Source organism: Haemaphysalis longicornis, unplaced genomic scaffold (assembly GCF_048455015.1).
Source record: "Haemaphysalis longicornis isolate Haplotype H1 unplaced genomic scaffold, Haemaphysalis longicornis Haplotype H1 scaffold_3, whole genome shotgun sequence".
NCBI classification, from domain to species: Eukaryota; Metazoa; Arthropoda; class Arachnida; order Ixodida; family Ixodidae; genus Haemaphysalis; species Haemaphysalis longicornis.
Window position 1 is genome coordinate 56,275,738 of NW_027526335.1, and position 17,706 is coordinate 56,293,443.

The following is a 17,706-nucleotide window of genomic DNA, read 5'->3' on the forward strand; positions in this document are numbered from 1 at the left end:
TATAGGAGGAGTCAGGAGGAGGTCTATTCATCGTCCCGGTATTGCCCCAGACTTTCCCCCAATTTTTTATTATTTATCATGCTGTTTATTTGGTTTCGTGTCTGTATAAGAGAATTTTATAAATTTGGCATCGACAAGAACTCTAACCATAGCTAAGCCTATAAAATTCACGAATAAATAAACCTTGATGCAAATGTTATTGCGTCACTTCGAGTTTGTATATTGATAGAGTGGAATTCTGATGGCCACTTCTTTGAACAGGACTTACCAATTTTTGAATTAATGGACATATAAAGCTGCATTCGCTACGCATGCCTATCGATTACCCTTTTCCTACTCGAGGCACAGGCCCATGTTTTAGATGTTGCCAGCTTAGGGGTGACAGTCTGTACCCATGGACGGCAATATTCAAAGAAAAAAAAACCCCGATGCCAGTAGCTGCTTATTTCACTTTTGTCTTGCATTTTTCCCGGCCAGTAGGGTTCGAGGTGTGTGTTGTGTGCGACGGGATCGACCTCAATGGAACTACTCTCCTCTACGTTTTCTCCCCATTCTAATCATTACTCTTCTCTACCCTGTCCTATTCTCCACCACAATATTGCCGCCCCCCGGACAGGGCTCAATGCAGGTAAACTCCCCTGAGGAGTTCAATGATATCACCAGTCCTCTTCCTTTCCTTCTGTTTTTACATTCGAACCACTTCCGCATGCTCCTCCCCTCCCCTCTCTCTGGTGTAGCAGTCCTGTAGTACATAGACCAGCAAAATTCCTCTTCTGGGGCTACGTGTTGCCCAACTATTGAACAAAAATACCCTACTTACACGATTCTAACGCGCACTTTTTTTCCGGAAAAATAGGTCGAAAAATCGCATGCGCGTTAGAATCGGATACGAAACCGAAACTGCCGAAACAGCGGAAATTTCATCCCACCCATCGCCATCGCCATCTCAAGATGGCGCCAAAGCTTTTAGCAACAATTTTTCGGACGCACGAAGCATAGGCGCCTATCCTTTTCTATTGGCGTTCACACAAATCGTCAAAACGTTCCACTTGCGCGCTTGATAACAGCAATGGCAGCAGCGGCTCTCACGCGTTCAAAACGAGCGGTCGGCTGAAGCGTGCCCCTCTGGAGAAGCCCTCGGGATGGGCGTGTGAGGCGTGGGCCACGATCCCATCGACCATGGTGGAACGTTCGTTCAGAAGTGTGGCATCGACAACGCGCTTGATGGCACCAAGGACGGGATGTTGTGGTCAGCGGAGAGCGACGAGGAGTGAGAGAGTGAGATTACTTCGAGAAATAAATCGCCGGTTTCTCTCGCATTCGTTTTTCTTGCTCACAAAGTTCCGTGCGCGTTATAATCGGAGGTGCAAGTTTTTTCGTCTTTTCTGCCAGGAAGATAGGGTGCGCGTTATAATCGGGCGCGCGTTAGAATCGGGTAAATACGGTAAGCGCCAGTTCAGGCGTGAGTAACGTCAATGCAAACACTATTCGTCGGAAATGCTGTTCTGCGAAATGGCAACTCCATTCGTAAATGTTTATGCGTTTTACTTATTTCTTTGCTGCTCCTGCTTGTAAGACGTGTTATGTTTACCTACTCTTTCTATTTTCTTCCAGGAACGCCTTGGAACCGCTGCTCACTGTTCACGTAGTGGCTGTGGTAAACACTTGATTACAGCAAAAGGGTGCGTGTGTGTGTGTCTATGTGCGTGCCTGTACGTGTGTGTTTCTTAGTATGTGTCTAGCCGTTAGATACCCTCAAGCGGCCTTATTCTTTTCGTCAAGAGTCTGTCGCTCCCGACTAGCCAGATAACAACTCGAGATAAGGATCCATAAACAATGGCGGGGGCGGGGGGTGCTTACGTGCGTTTATCCACAATCAGAGGCAGCCCAGCAGGAGCTCCCAAGGAAGCGGGGAGGCACGGCATTACGCACGGAAATGGTCCTTGATCTTCTGCAAAGTTCTTTGATGCATGTAAGTATTGATACGCTTTTTTCATGTCTTTGAAAGACAAGCTGAAACTGTCAGAAAGACCTTTTGTACAGCACTTAATACAGGATGTAAAAGTAAGTTTTTAGCAGATCGGTGGGGGTTTGCAAAGTAATGTGGGATGATCATGCCGCCAAAGCAGTACGTCGCAGCCTTTTTGCTGACTCCAAGCCTTTTTGCTGACTCCTGGAGACCGGAATGTAGGCATTAAAAAAGCTTGTTTCAGGCGCCTAAAATAGGCAGTAAAAACCACGTTTTAGGCCTCCAACGTTGTAAATATAGGCACCATAAATTTCTACATATCAAACGAAGACGTGCTCGACCTGTATCTACGATAGCTAAACCAACAATCTCGCTCTTTGCGACGGCACTAAGACGGCAACAGTTAGACATAGTCGTTCCATTGCCGCATTACGCTGCTGGACTAATGACGGTTCTTTGGCTGAATTGAACAAACGCACTTCTCACATATGTGTTCAATAGCCCCTGTCACTTGCTCGAGCCACACATATAGTGAAACAGGCATGAAAAAGAACTCTTCAGAGCTGGAAATAACGACGGGAAAAGCACGATTATTTTTACACCTGGCGCAATTTAATTACGGCATAACAAATGTAGACAAAAATAATCAACAGGATAAACGACTAATTAAAAAAAATAACATGCTCTTCTATGAGTGATGTAAGGTACGAATCTAGCAATTTTCTCATCTACCTTAATACTTTACGAATTGTTCAAGCAAGACGTACCAACATGACAAAATACCCTTCCACGCATTTGGAGAAAATTTTCAAAGCCTGCTTAACAGCCGAACCAAATTTAAATAGAAAATACTTTTTAAAGCCCGTAGGCAGCGTTATTTTAGGGCGTGAGGAAAGGCAGATACGCAGTAATGTTTCTCCGTTGATGCTTTATTTGAGAGTGATCTAATAACCAAGGAGCGTTGATTGCTCAACCATTGAGTTGAAAATAGAGTTGGATTTGAGTATACTTCTGGAGACGAGGATGTGACCGAACTTTTTGAAGAAATGTCTTTGGAGAGCACGCGGAACGTAATCTTTGAGTCACTGTGAAAAATTGAGAAAACAACAGCAACCCCACCATCTCCAGATTTTCGAACTCAAAATTGCGCCTCTTGTAACAGCGTAACATTGCGCTACTGCTAGCGGTTGTTTTCGGGAGTTGATTGAGCTTTTATATATATATATATATATATATATATATATATATATATATATATATATATATATATATATATATATATATATATATATATTGCGCTGCTGAGCACGAGGTCGCGGGTTCGACTCCCGGCCGCGGCGGCCGCTTTTCTGATGGAGGCGAAAAGCAAAAACGCCCGTGTGTACGAGATTTCGGCGCACGTTAGAGATCCCCAGGTGGTCAAAATTAATCCGGAGCCCTCCACTACGGCGCGCCTCATCGCCTGCGTTGCGTCGGCGCGTTAAACCCTACAATCAATCAATCAAATCAATATATATATATATATATATATATATATATATATATATATATATAGAGAGAGAGAGAGAGAGAGAGAGAATGCTCTTTAATGTGAACTGGTGAGGTCAGCCCTGCTAGGGACAAGGCTTGCTACACCAGATGGGGGGTGACTACGTTGATGAGTGGTGCATATCAGACATTAGGATTACAGCAGAAAGAAGACAAACATGAAACGTTACAAGAAATAAAAAAAAGAAGGACAAGAAAAACGAGAGAATGCTGCAAACAGAGTCCGGACATAAAAACTACAATTGAAAAGAAAATCGTTAATGGAAACGCTGAAACAAAATGAAAAGTAAACGACGGGAAAAAAAGTAACAACACCAACCCAAGAAAAATAAATAGATTAACGCCACAGTGCGAAAGAGTAGATATCGTGACACACTTGGTCTGTCTGTGATCTAGAGAGTCTTGTCCAGTTCAGTCTCTCGTAGGAACTTGATCAGAACTTTTGTACCTAAGGTACTGTCAGCACTATTGGCCCAGGGCCCAAGAAAATGAAAAAGTTCGAGACTGCCTCCATGACGTATACGAGAGAGGGAGCTCGCTGCAGGTTTTCGCGCAGCAGCGAATCGAGGGCAGACGCACAGCAAGTGATTTACAGTCTCGCGCACACCGCAAGTCCGGCACAGGGGGGAATCTTCCCAACCTATCTTAAACTTAAAACTCCGAGTAAACGCCACATTCAGGCGCAGTCGGTGCAGAACTCCTTCACACCGCTTGTTGAGACCGCCTGGAAAAGGGAAGTCACAGTGCAGGTCAATAGTGTGCAGTGGTAGATACCTGCGGTGAGGGTCCTGTCACTCCGACCTTTGTGCAGCCCAACCACTTGCGAGGATAAGGGCGTTGCTGTCCTCTCGGGAGAAAGGAAGCTGGGTCGTGTTGCTCAGCAAGTGGCCTGCGCTGGCGGCTGCGTCGGATCTAATATTGCCTTGTATGTCCGAGTGACCAGGCAGGCACTGAAGAATGATTTCATGGCCTTCGCGCACAGCCATTGTGTGAATTTCGGCAATTTCACATACAAGCTGACTGCGGTTGTTGTGAAGCTTTCGGAGCGCTTGTAAGGCGCTGCGCGAGTCGAGGAATATTACCCATTGCTGGGCATGACGTCCGCTGATGTAATGAAGTGCAGCCCTCACAGCTGCTAGCTCGGTAGCAGTCGAGGACGTTTCATGTCTAAGTTTTCTTTCGATAGTGCACCGGGCTGATGGGATCCACACGCCGATGGCGGATGAGCCCGGGCGAGCCGAGCCATCCGCGTAAACATGTGTGTAGCTTTTGTAAGTGCAGGAAATATACTCGAGTGTGAAGAACTTGAGCGCGGCCGCAGGCATGGCAGACTGGCGCCATAGAAAATTTGCACGATGATACCCGGAATTAGCAAAAAGTCTGATTGAACTATAGGACTAGGCTGAACCCAATAGGGTTCCTAACAGTCAGTGCTAGCTCTTCGGTAACATGAACAATGATCTCAAACCGCCCTCGAAAGCGAAAGTTAAGGCTGAATAGTGTTCACAAAGGCGCCGGTATTCAAAATAGGCATTGACAATAGGCATTTATAGATATTTATAGCTATGTAGGCACAAACGACAAAATATGCATTTACAGGCGCTGTAAACCACTATAAAAGCCCTCCTTAACCTATAATTCATGCTCATATATCAAACAGGCGTGATAGGAACGCAAGGAACAAAATAGGCATTTGCCTAAAATCAGGTCTCTTGTTATGACGTGTCTATCTCGTTCCGAGGAAGTGTTGCCACGATTACGGTGAACGCTGGAGTTTCTTTTCTCTTTTTTTTTTGTCAATCTTGGTCGATCTCCCTAAGTGAGTATGCTTGCCTTGACACGCTTGCACCGGCAACGCTGGGCGGTCGTCGCGAGCCACGCTGAGCCCGCGCTCACGTGAGCTCACTCGGCAATTTCTTGGTATTTTAAACCTGCGGACACGAAAAAATACGAGTTGATAAACTGATTCGCTGTTAAAAAGCGTTTCAATTATATTGGCTCCGGCTTTTTTCCGTCGTTTTCCTTTATCGCAAAAGGGATCCTTAACTTTTTCAGGTCGTTGACTGGGCACACAGCTGCTCGACAGCGACATCGCTTTTGGTGTTCGTCGTTACTGTGCTCCTGACGTTAAACGCCCTCACATCGAGACACAGAAAATACGAAAGGAAGCGCCTGCCACCCGGTCCTACGGGCGTGCCAATACTAGGCTACATTCCCTTCATTCGGAAGCCATTTCATCTGGTGTTTAAGGAGCTAAGTGAAAAATACGGGCCCATTATCAGGTAAGTGCTCTCTCATCGATATGGGCTTATTGTTGGAGCACAGCCGCTCGATGTGGTTGGAGGAGCTCAAATGATACACGTTTACGGAATGTTCAGGCCACACCGCCGGAACCGTGTAGCACGGACACGTTTCTGTGTTGCCACTATGTCCCGATGCGTGCCATTTCAAGCCAAATCTTCCGCCAGAAAGTAAAACGGGACCAAAAGATGCACACAAAAGCTATGGGGGCACTTAGGCTTTGTGTTATGATGTAAGAATAGGTGAGCATCAGTTTTTGTTGAGTGAAGGTCGCATTGTGTGTGTGAGTATGTTGGCATCGCTAACAACGGGAATTCGTGAATCGGCCATGAATCCCTGACAGCTGCTGTCATCGTCACTGGCCAGTGTCCCTGAATGATTAAATTTGGGGGGGGGGGGGGGGTATGCTGACGTTGCAGAAAAAATTGAAGTTGTTATTAATTTAGCAGGAATCTTCTCACGATTGCTGTTCTCGTCGCTAGCGAACCTACCTGAGTGGGCATATTGTGACGCATTTATTCAGCACTGTATAGTACGGGTTTATTTTTACGTCTTTACTTCGTCTTACGTCAAGGCGTCCTTGGACCGAGTGAACGAGGAGTGAATGAAACGCTCTAATGCGGGAAGCGGCCGCAAAACTATCTGCTATTGTGGCTGCTTTATTTTAATGCGTAGCATTCCTTGCGAGAAACTCCTCCTCAGCGAGGACCGTGTAACGCCCTGCCTTTGCACAAACATGCAGATTTGGCGGAAGTAGCACCTCTAATCGTCAAAACAGAGTAAGTGGAGATAATTGATCGGACAGAATTTGGAAACCTTAAAAAATAAGAAAAATAGAAAAAATAAAACAGAAAAATAAACTTACGAAATCAAAAATATGCATCGAATACACCTCCCCCAAAGACCGACTATTAAACGAGAAAATCCGCAAAGGACGTCCGAAATACGAATAAAAATAGGGAAAACTAGCAAACCGTGCAATGCCCTGAATGTCCACAAAATTGCAGATTTGGTGGAAGTAACACCTTCTACCATTATCATAGCGTAAATTTAGATAATTCTTCAGACAGAATTTTTGAGAAACCAAAAGATAAGGAAAATAAAAGGAATAAAATTTCCACAAAAACGACATGAAGAAATAACAACTTAAGCTTCTTATATATCTCCCCCGCAATCCGAAGACTAAACAAAAAAATCTTGCAAAAAAACGTCGTCAATACGAATAAAAATTAGCTTAAACGGACCAACCCTGAAGTACATCCAGCATCTTCTAAAAAAAAACATAACTTGCGAAGGAAAGGCACATCATCGCTATAATGGTATAAGTTTACATCATTGGCGAAAAGGAACAAATAAAAACCTAAAAGTATAAGTTAACCCAACGTCTTTCGCTACTCATAGCTATGTTTGGCTGTAAAGAACTCGCACTCTAGACCAGCGGCATAAGAATGCTACGCATAAGTATGCAATTTTCTTCAACTTTTTTTGGTCCGTCGGACGGGCTAAATTGGACATATCTGCTTGGTTCAAGCCATCCGAAGGTACTTAGTGCACCACTCTAGCAGACAACGCGGGACAACAAGTTGTGCTTTCTATACTTGTTGTGATTTTATTTCTAGTTATTTTAACGCTGTTTTAACCTGTGTTTTTATTTGTTCTCGCAAGAAAACCAATCCGGTGCGCATTATTATTTGCAATGAGCCTTTTAGGCACCTCTATTCCACAGAAGTTTTCATGATATATAGAGCGCCGCCACTTTCCACCTATTGCAAACGAGTTCAAATGATTCATGTTGAGACTTCCTTCGTCTTATTTTATTTATTTATTTAAAAATACCTTACAGGTCCCTATTGCAGAGCATTGAGTAAGGCGGGTAACAAAGGGTAAGTGTCGGAACAGAATTGACAGATAACGTCAAATTTCGAAAGAACAAAAAACGGAGCAACATGTAACACGTTATATGTCAGTAAAGAGAAAAAGAAGATAAAGTACAAAAAAAGTCATTTGAAGTTGCACATGGAAACTTTGCAGGTGGGAAGATATACAGATATGCAGAATACAACTCAGTAGAAAACGTCTTGTACACACACAGTCAAAATGCGTCTATACAGAGCGTACAAAGCAAGTTGTTCCCGTTTTAAAAACTGAGGATTTAAAGGGCGATACAAAAATAGAATGTTACCATAACCGATACTCACCATTATACGTAAGAAATGCAGCCGGTTACGAAGTGTGAAGCTTTAAAAAAACAGAGCGCGTGCTGCGCTACCAAAGGACACACGACCGTAATCTATATGCAGGAGGAAATGGAATAACAAATGATTATAAACACATTGGAGCGATACAGGAGGTGGCCCAAAAAGTTGAAAAAGAAACCAGCCTAGAGCTTCAATGGCAAAAAGAAAGAGGGCAGAAGTTATCGGAATTTTTCTGGGTGTGTTTGAGATGCGATGTCGTTCGGGAGATCGTTCCACAAGCGTATGACACGACGAAGAGCCGATTAGTTGAAGGCGTCGGTTGACCCATATAATCGTGTGAGACAAGTTATTATGCAACCTGCGAGGTGTAACGGAAGGTATATCGAGTTGTGGTGGGAATGGTTTATTGCTGTAGGCGTAATTATGGAAGAGACGTAGAAGAGAAATATCCCGCCGAGTACTCAGTGGTGGAAGGTAAAGGCAGAGCTTTATTCCTGTTACGCTGCTATGGTACTCCTAATTTCGCGAAATAAATCGGGCTTCCCTATTCTGAATCGCTTCAAGCATGTTAATTAGGTAATTTTGGTATGAGGACCAGATGGATGCGGCAAATTCAAGTTGTGGGCGAACGAAGGTCTGATAAGCTAGCTGACGAACACGGGTGGGACAGGTATGCAAGTTCCGGCGTAAGTATCCCAATGATTTTGAAGCTTTTGCACATATGGTGGTCACAATTGTGACCATGCAAGATTTGGTGTGAAATGAATACCAAGGTACTTTTAGGATGATGTGTGCGACAGAGGGTAATCATCAATGATGTACCAATAGCTAGAAATGTTTTGCTTGCTTGTGAAAGACATGATTTTACATTTTTGCTTGTTTTGCTACATCAGCCATTTTTTGCACCAGTCATTAATCTTGTTGAGGTCATTTTGCAGTGTTAAGTGGTCGTTAGTACAGCTTATTGAGCGGTACATAAAGCAATCATCGGCGAAAATTCGCATGCGAGATATGGTGTTGATTGGCAAATCGTTAATATAGATTAAGAATAGCGGGGGCCGCGGACGCATACCTGCGGTACACCTGAGGTTACGTGGGAGGGAAAGGAGTGATTGGAAATTGTTTATTACCGTGAACTGCTTGAGAACAGAAAGAAAGTTTCGAAGCCAAAATAATTTGAGTGAGTCTTATCGAAGTGCAGATAATTTATAAATAAGATGGCAGTGGGGTACGCGATCAAAAGCTTTAGAAAAATCGAGAAAAATGCACTCAGTCTGAAGGTTATTGCTCATGTTGCAATGTAGCTCTGACGTAAATTCCAGCTGCCGTGTTTCTCGAGAAAAACCTTTCCTAAATCTATGTTGGTCGTTAAAAAAGAAGTAGTTGGATTCTATGTGGCGGAAAACATGAGAAGCGATTATATGTTCAAGAAGTTTGCAGCAGATAAACGTTAGAGAGATAGGGCTATAACTTTCGGGTGAATGTTTATTGCCGACTTTAAACACGAGGACTATTTTACCAACCTTCCAGTCAATGGGGAGCTGGCCTGTAGCTAAAGATTGTCTGAAAAGGTGATACAGGATATTAACAGAAACGGAAAGAGTGTTTTTTGGAACTTTGAATGTGATATCGTCAATGCCAGCTGAAGTAGATAACTTCAGATTATTGACAAGAAGTGCAATACCCTCAGGCGGTATTTGAATAGGTTGCACGTAATCTATGTAATACATACGGGTAATCTTTATGAATAAATATTGGCGTGAAGCATATTATTGTTATATTTTTATAGTTTGTTGCCGCCTGGCTGGCGCACGTGCTATATTCTTTTGTAAAAGCAGATCGCCAGCTTGTTCTGGCCGGAATCACCCGGCTGTCTTGTTTGAGGCAACAGGATTGTATACGTCGCTCGTTGTTTACCTAGATTTTTTCTAGCTTGATCGCCAATACTCCCGATGTGATTGCGCGCCTCCCGAATGGATGGTGCTGGTTCGTAAATACGGGCCGGTAAAAAACCGCAGCCTTCGATTTGCTGATGCCCGTCTGCGTATGCCATTCTGTTAGCTGCTCATGCAACGTCTGTCATTTTAGCCTATTTCGGAAGACACGTGTACTCTAATAGGCTTCTTCAAGTTCAGAAACCTGGCTTCCCCTCGGCCTGCATGGTAGTTTGAATACGGCCTTTGAAGGGGTTATTCAATATGGCCGTGACCAAGCGGTTTATTGTACCTGATTGACGATTGTTGCAAATCCCCTTCCCTCCTGATCAATGTTGATTGATTGATTGATTGTAGGGTTTTAACGCGCCGACGCAACGCAGGCGATGAGGCGCGCCGTAGTGGAGGGCTCCGGATTAATTTTGACCACCTAGGGATCTTTAACGTGCGCCGAAATCTCGTACACACGAGCGTTTTTGCTTTTCGCCTCCATCAGAAAAGCGGCCGCCGCGGCCGGGAATCGAACCCGCGACCTCGTGCTCAGCAGCGCAACGCCTTAGCCACTGAGCCACCGCGGCGGGTCTGATCAATGTTGGTGATCAGTGTACTTTATCGATTTTGTTATACGGGAGTGTGGGTTATAGGTTCCAGTCGCCATACAGTTCGTGCAGTCCCGCGGGTTCAGACCAATCGTCATCCGATTGTTATTAATTTGTTGCAGAAAAATGAGCTGTAATGTGTCGTTACAAATACTTGTTGTAGCTTCAAAACAGTAGTCGCTTCTAAAAACCCATGTTGCAACCACCGCCCTCGCAGACTTCGGCTTGGCTGTAAAGATGTGGTGGTTTTGAACGACCTCGACTCGATTCGCGAAGGACTCGCAAATCCTGACGTACTCTTCCGGACCGACGATTTCGTCTTCCGCTATCTCGGAATTAAAGGTAAGCTTATGTGCTACAGCCGTTAGTTTGTCATTGCTTGGTCGATGTGTTGCTTTGTGTGTGTGTGTGTGTGTGTGTGTGTGTATGTGTGTGTGTGTGTGTGTGTGTGTGTGTGTGCGTGTGTGTGCGTGCGCGTGCGCGGGCGAGTGCGCGTGTGCGTGTGCGTGTGCGTGTGTGTGTGTGTGTGCGTGTGCGTGTGCGTGTGCGTGTACGTGCGTGTGTGCGTGCGCGTGTGCGTGCGCATGTGTGTGCACGTGTGCGTGCGTGTGTGCGTGCGTGTGTGTGTGTGTGTGCGTGTGTGTGTGTGTGTGTGTGTGTGCGTGCGTGTGCGCGTGTGCGCGTGTGCGTGTGTGTGTTGGAATGGCTCATTGACGAATGCAAGACGCACTTTTTTTTGACAAAACAGGGATTGTATCAATGAATGGAGAGCCATGGCAACATAACCGAAGGTACTGCTTTCACGTACTGAGAAATTTGGGCTTCGGGAAGAAAACCATGGATAAGCACATTCAAGTAAGTGGCAACGTTCTCAACGCTACAAGCAGAAAGCTGGGCCGGTACAGATAGAGTAGATGACCTCGCGAATGAAACTTCAGAGAAAGCTACGCCCCTGATTTCTGAGATTATGTAGATCGAACTTCAGCGGCTGTCTCTTTGTTCCCGGTAGTGTGTGGAAAGGACACGAGTTTTCTTTTACTATAATAAGGTCTCCCCTTAGTACAAATGTGCTACCATTATCATCAGCACATTCGGATAAATATTATGCAGCATGGAAGCAGGTGGGTGGTACGCGATTGTGTACGATATACCTGCGAGTTCTAGGGGCGAAGCCCCTTAGGGGCTCGATCTGTCGGCGTCGCCTCATGTGGTAACGGTACTAAAAGACCGGGGCTCGTTTTCCCGGCCCCGTTTTTCCACTCGTTTTCCAACGCCCCGTGCTAGAACGTGACGCGTAAAAAAACACGACGGGACACTCGTTTTCCGACGCCTCGTGCTAGAACGTAACGCGCAAAAAAAAAAAAAAGACACTCCGGGACACTCGATTTCAAACGCCTCACGCTAGAAAGTTTCATCTCCGTGGGCAAAAACGTTTGCAAAAAAGAACACTCCGGGCACTCGTTTCTGAACGCCTCGCGCTAGAACACTTCGTGCTTCAGAGGCACGAGACTTTTAAAGCAAACAGAAAACAAGCGTTATTTGAAAACAGGACGAGGCGTGGACGTGACAAGAGCGCCAGTGTTTTTAAATAGCGCTTGTTTTCTGTGTTTTAATGAACCAACACGCCCAAACCTTTTCCCTTTTAAAGCAAAGCTGTATACCTTTGCCCCCAACAGTTTCGCCTGCGTGGGCAAATGCGCCAAGGCGCGAAGATTTCGCTTATATACTGCATGCTTCGCACGTTTCACGTCAGTGGAGATGGCCCGGGATTTTTCGATCTAGAAAACGCACATGGCAGTGCTTGACGCTACGGAATCCTGCAGGACGTAAAACTCTTTGGTATTTGGGGAAATATGCTTGACAGCTTTGGAAGCTATCTGCCCAAACGAACATTTATAGTGATTGATTTTAGGGTTTAACGCGCCGACGCAACGCAGGCGATGAGGCGCGCCGTAGTGGAGGGCTCCGGATTAATTTTGACCACCTGGGGATCTTTAACGTGCGCCGAAATCTCGTACACACGGGCGTTTTTGCTTTTCGACTCCATCACAAAAGCGGCCGCCGCGGCCGGGAATCGAACCCCCGACCTCGTGCTCAGCAGCGCAACGCCTTAGCCACTGAGCCACCGCGGCGGGTGAACATTTAGAGTGAGGGTCGGGGCTGCAGTATCCGCACTGTGTATCAAAGAAAACGGCGTTCCTCAGGGTGGAGTACTTAGTTGCACTTTCTTTAGCCCTGGCTCATATATCGTATAAAACCCATCTTTATTGCGTGAGTTCCGTTTCCATTCTTGAACTGCGTGGTTGAAGGCACCCTGAAGACATAAATATTTTAGTTCAATAAAAACCGACCCATCAAAATAACAGTAATGCCAATTTTAACGCTAACTTCAAACCAATTTGATAACAGAGGAAACATAAGATAGAGTAGTGATTCATTAGTTCCTATCTCGCCCTGGCCCTATGACATCACAGAAAATAGTTCGTGTGATCGGCAGCCAGAGCTACCGCCCTTAATAATGATCGCGCACAGTCGTAGCGGTTTTCGTACACGAGTTCGATGATTTCTTTTAGATGGTATCATGGAATTCATGCACCGAGTTCTATTTGAAGGGAAGGGGGGGAGGGAGGCTCTTCTATGACGCCACTGCTTATGTGCGGTGGGAAATTTGAAAAGTTTATCAATATTTTTGTAATCTTTCTTTTTCTAGGTAGGATTGAAAACAGGTCATCCAGAATAATAAGAGATCTGAGATAGTTATCAAAAGGCGAATTTCGTAAATAAAATAAGGGTGTATGTTGTATTTATGACCAGGAACTCTCCGAGACATGTACAAGTGGGCGGTACGGTGTAGTAGAGCACTGCACGGGCCTGATTTTAAGGCCCGAGCCCGCTTTGTGAAGCCTGAGCCCGACCCGGGCCCGTAACACCAAGCCCGGGCCCGGCCCGGGCCCGGGCATTCATAAGTGAGGCTAGCCCGGGCCCGGCCCGGGCCCGTCGTCTCAAGCCCAGGCCCAGCCCGGGCCCGGTCATTTATTTTTGAGCCTATGGAGGGCCCGCGTGTGTGTGACCAGGCCCGGTTTTAGACGCTGAAGAAAATTTGTTTATTACATTTGGTTCAGTTTCTTCGTAGAAAAAAATCAGACGGAGGAGCATCTAGTCTGTACAAGCACATCATGAATTGAAAAGCAAAAAAATAAGGTTTTAAAAGTGCACATAGTTTAGCTTACATCGTCTGCAGTTCACGCCACATCGGCGTAATATTAGCTGGTATTCTTACTCGAGAGACACCATCACCTTTGATGACCAGACTCTCGGCAACTTCACGTGGTTGTCTCGGTCACAAGTTCGTATTGCTGAAATTTCTTGCTCCCCATTTGAACTCACGAGTATGTGCATGCGTTGAAATATTTTCATTGCAGTGGTTGTTAAGCGGTGGCGCGAGTTTGATTTCCAGCCACGGCAGCCGCATTTAGATTGGTTCGACATCTAAAACACACGTACATAGACATAGGTGCACAGCTCCAGGGTGTCTTATTCATTCCTTCCCCGCTAGGGCATTCCTTGTAACCGTATCTTTGATATGTTATACACGAAAATATAATATCTTGATGCAGTGCATAAAATTTCATTAAAATTACAGTATAGTGACTATCAGACCTAGCAAAACACGTTTTTAAAACAATGTGTACAACTAACATCAAGAAGCGCGTAAAAGTAAACTCAGAATATTCATTTTTATGCTCTTTTCTACACTTCACGTCGGAACTATTAGCGGCCGGGCCTATGAATTCAAGCCCGAGCCTGACCCGGGCCCATGGCGTCGAGCCCGAGCCCAGCTCGGGCCCGCGGCACTGAGCCCGGGCCCGCCGATAATCGACTTCGAGCGGCCCGGCCCGGCCCGCGGGCCTGGTCGGGCCCGGGCTTTTGGGCTGGCCCGGGCCCGTGCAGTGCTCTACGCTGTAGTACAAATCAGACGATAAAATTAATCTGTATGCGTGGTCAACGCTGATGTCTTCTATGGATTCCTTTCAGGAGGAGGTACAATGCTTTCTTGATATTTTACGTTCCGGGGACGGAAAGCCCGCGCAGATAGCCCAACCACTCGCCTCGAGCGTGGTCAACAACATCTCAGCGCTGGTGTTCGGTCGACGATACGACGCTGACCACCCGAAGGGTCGCACACTTGAGGCTCTGCTCTCCAAGTTCTTGCGCAACGGAAACTTTTTCTCGCTCCTGGACTTCTTGCCTGTACTCCGCGTGCTATCTCTGTACACTCCGAACACAAGGCTCCACATTATGAACAACGTCTTCATACAGATGAGACAGCTTGTAAGGTCAGTGAGCTCATGCCATTTATTCTACACTCCGCAGCGACACACTGCGGTGCATACTCTGTCTTTACGATTGTTGCCATCGGCTCTAAAAAGCCATTCGGTTTCTTTTGTAGCCATTAGCATAGATAAACATGGTCCACGCCATCATCATAACCATCATCATCATGGCACATAAATTCAAATTCTGGAGCTAGACTTGTGATGTACCTAGTGGCTGTGCGGTTCTGCCAAAATGCATCAGGTGGTTAAATAGTCTCCGAAGGCCAGGTGGCATCATTATTACCTTTTCAAAACTCTTGCTTTTGCTAAAGAAAGTACAAACGATACGTAAGACGCTGCGCCACCCATGCGGGTGGCATCATAGGGCCACCCTCGACGGCCGAAAGCCATTCCGAAGGTGGGAGACAAAGTCAAATGCCGTTACTACCGGTAACATGGGCACACCCCAAGGTGCGGACCAGCCTATTTTACTGTTAAGTATATTCCTCCCAAAGCTCCCTCCGCTACTGACTGCCGTACCATGCATCCACCATGGGTTATATGCAGATGAGATAACCAATGGGCCACTCACGGGTTCATGCGCAACCTACAAGAGGCGGCTATGTCAGTCAATACGCGCGGCAGTGTTGGCTAGCGTGTGCGCCGCAAAAATCTGGGTTACTCATTGTCTTATCACGCAAAAAAGTCCTTCCTGTGTCGCCAACCATCTCCCTTCAAGTGAATGGCCTTGGGATTGTTTTAACTACAAATGTGAAGACCTTGGAAATGTTTTTACAAGCTGATCGCCCCAACGTCAAACTACTGAACTGATCATGTGGGAGACTTGAACGACACGGAGTCTCCCACATGATCAGCAGGATCAGCGCCAATACGAGAGGTATGTGAGAGGCAGACCTGATATGGCGCTAGTTGAAGCCTTTATTATCTCTAGGGTTACTTACGCCTTCCCGTATACGCTGTGCTCTCGAAGGCTGAAAAGGACAAGGTAGAACCTCTCATACGCACAGCCTACATGCTGGCATTGGGACTACCGGTCAGCACTGCGACGCAGAAATTCGTACAACTGGAAGTTCACAATACCTAGGATGAACTCCTTGAACCAACTGTTGCGCCTCAGCGCCACCTCCCCTGGCAGAGCAATTTTGACCCAATTGTCCCTGCGCTCACCATTTCAACACCCCCAGGGTGATCGACTCAGCTTATACATGATATTGCCGCGAAATAAGTATGGGTTTGTTTATTTATTGTTTGTTTTTACTGTCGGGCCACGCCCGGCGGTGTTATCTGCGTTCTAAGCGCCAGAGCGAAAGCCGTCTTCAAACTGTATGGTCACAACTCCACCACAGTGTACACAGACGCACATTCATATCCAGGAAGAAGAGTCACGACTTCTGTTGTGACTATAACTCATGCCCTGCTCGCATGAGCATCAAATGCACTACAGGCAAAGAAGTGGCCATAGCGCTACCAATTTCCCAAACCAATGCGAAGACCATCATCACAGACTGCCAACAAGCCTGTAGACCTTTCGCGAGCAGGTTCATCTCAAATTCTCCTGCAAAATCCTCCCTAACATCACCTAAGGATTATTTGCTCCCCTGCCCTTGCCGACGTGCACGGCAACGCCGCGGCCCACCAGCATGCCCGAGAACTGACACACCAGCCCAGACAGGCGTTCGGTGAGCAGTGGCAGGTCTATCCCCTCTTGTCTTTCAAACACAGGCCAGGGGAAACAAAACGATAAACCAGGGAACCCTATTTGAAATGTCTTTATAACATGCAATTTCCGTAATGCTCGTTCTTTTTTTCAAACGTTTGCTTCCACATGGTTCTGCGTTTAAGCCTTGCAGTGGAATAGGTTTGGGGAGGGAGAGGGAATAGCGAACGGGGGGGGGGGGGAGGGGGCGGGAGGCACAATCCAGGGGCGATGTTGTTCAGTCCGTCTGTAGGAGGAGAGATTGGTGCTAACATTTTTCTCATCTAGGCTGAAGAAGGTTAGGGGAAAAATTTAGTTTACCAATTTCACCAGAAACAGCTGGTTATTCATGACATTTCCGATAATTCCCGATTGAGAAAACTTTTCGACGAGCAATATGCATAATCCTTGAAGGGAAGTACGTTTTAAGGGATGACCAAACCTGTGAAAGCGCAAGGCCCCCTATATGCTCATGAGTACACAAAAATTCCACGCCTCACAGAGTGAATCCACTCGTAAGACACCTGGGATCCAATTTTGCTTCTTCCTGCTAAGAATCGAAGACAAGACTTAATGCATGCCGTAACCTGTCAGCAGTATTGTAGTTTGGAAGTGTGGCCACGAGGGGGACGAACTACTTCTTAATTGTAGCCTATGAGCATAATAAAATTTAAACAGACATTTTCACGTAAATGAACAAAAAGCATGCAAAGTAACTAAGCTTATTTTTTTTAAATCATATTATTTGGTTTTGTTTTCTATTGCTTTGCCTATTCTAAGTTTTTTTGTTAGTTATTTCGTAACAGCATTTTATTGCCGAATTTTACTTGAAAGTATATCTAAGCGAAATATCCTCTCAAGCATGAAATTTATTTCGGGCGAATTTGTATTCTAAGTCTCCGTATTTCAGTTTTAAACGTTTTAGTAAATCTTTTGGCATTTGCCTTTCTTTAACACAATGCAGTTTCCGTCATTTGAAACATGCTATGAACAAAAATAAAGTTATTTATTATCCTGAAAACACCAAGCTCTCTCGAGAAAGTGCCGGCCACAAAGTAGCGAGGTTATCTGACCCATAGTCAACCACTGAAATTACTAAAACCTCGTAAACAAAACGGAAAAAA

The 17,706-nt window shown here is 45.7% G+C and overlaps 1 protein-coding gene across 1 annotated transcript in view; it reads left to right on the top strand.

Moving 5' to 3' along the window:
* The first annotated feature begins 1,825 nt into the window (after positions 1 to 1,825).
* LOC144174472 (cytochrome P450 2H1-like) overlaps positions 1,826 to 17,706 on the top strand; it is a 33,293-nt gene continuing 17,412 nt past the window's right edge. Inside the window, exons 1-5 of the mRNA XM_077703188.1 lie at positions 1,826 to 1,972; positions 5,573 to 5,799; positions 10,767 to 10,891; positions 11,298 to 11,404; positions 14,585 to 14,886. Of these exons, the coding sequence (XP_077559314.1) occupies positions 1,937 to 1,972; positions 5,573 to 5,799; positions 10,767 to 10,891; positions 11,298 to 11,404; positions 14,585 to 14,886 (797 nt within the window). The 5' untranslated portion in view covers positions 1,826 to 1,936. The remainder of the gene's footprint in view (positions 1,973 to 5,572; positions 5,800 to 10,766; positions 10,892 to 11,297; positions 11,405 to 14,584; positions 14,887 to 17,706) is intronic.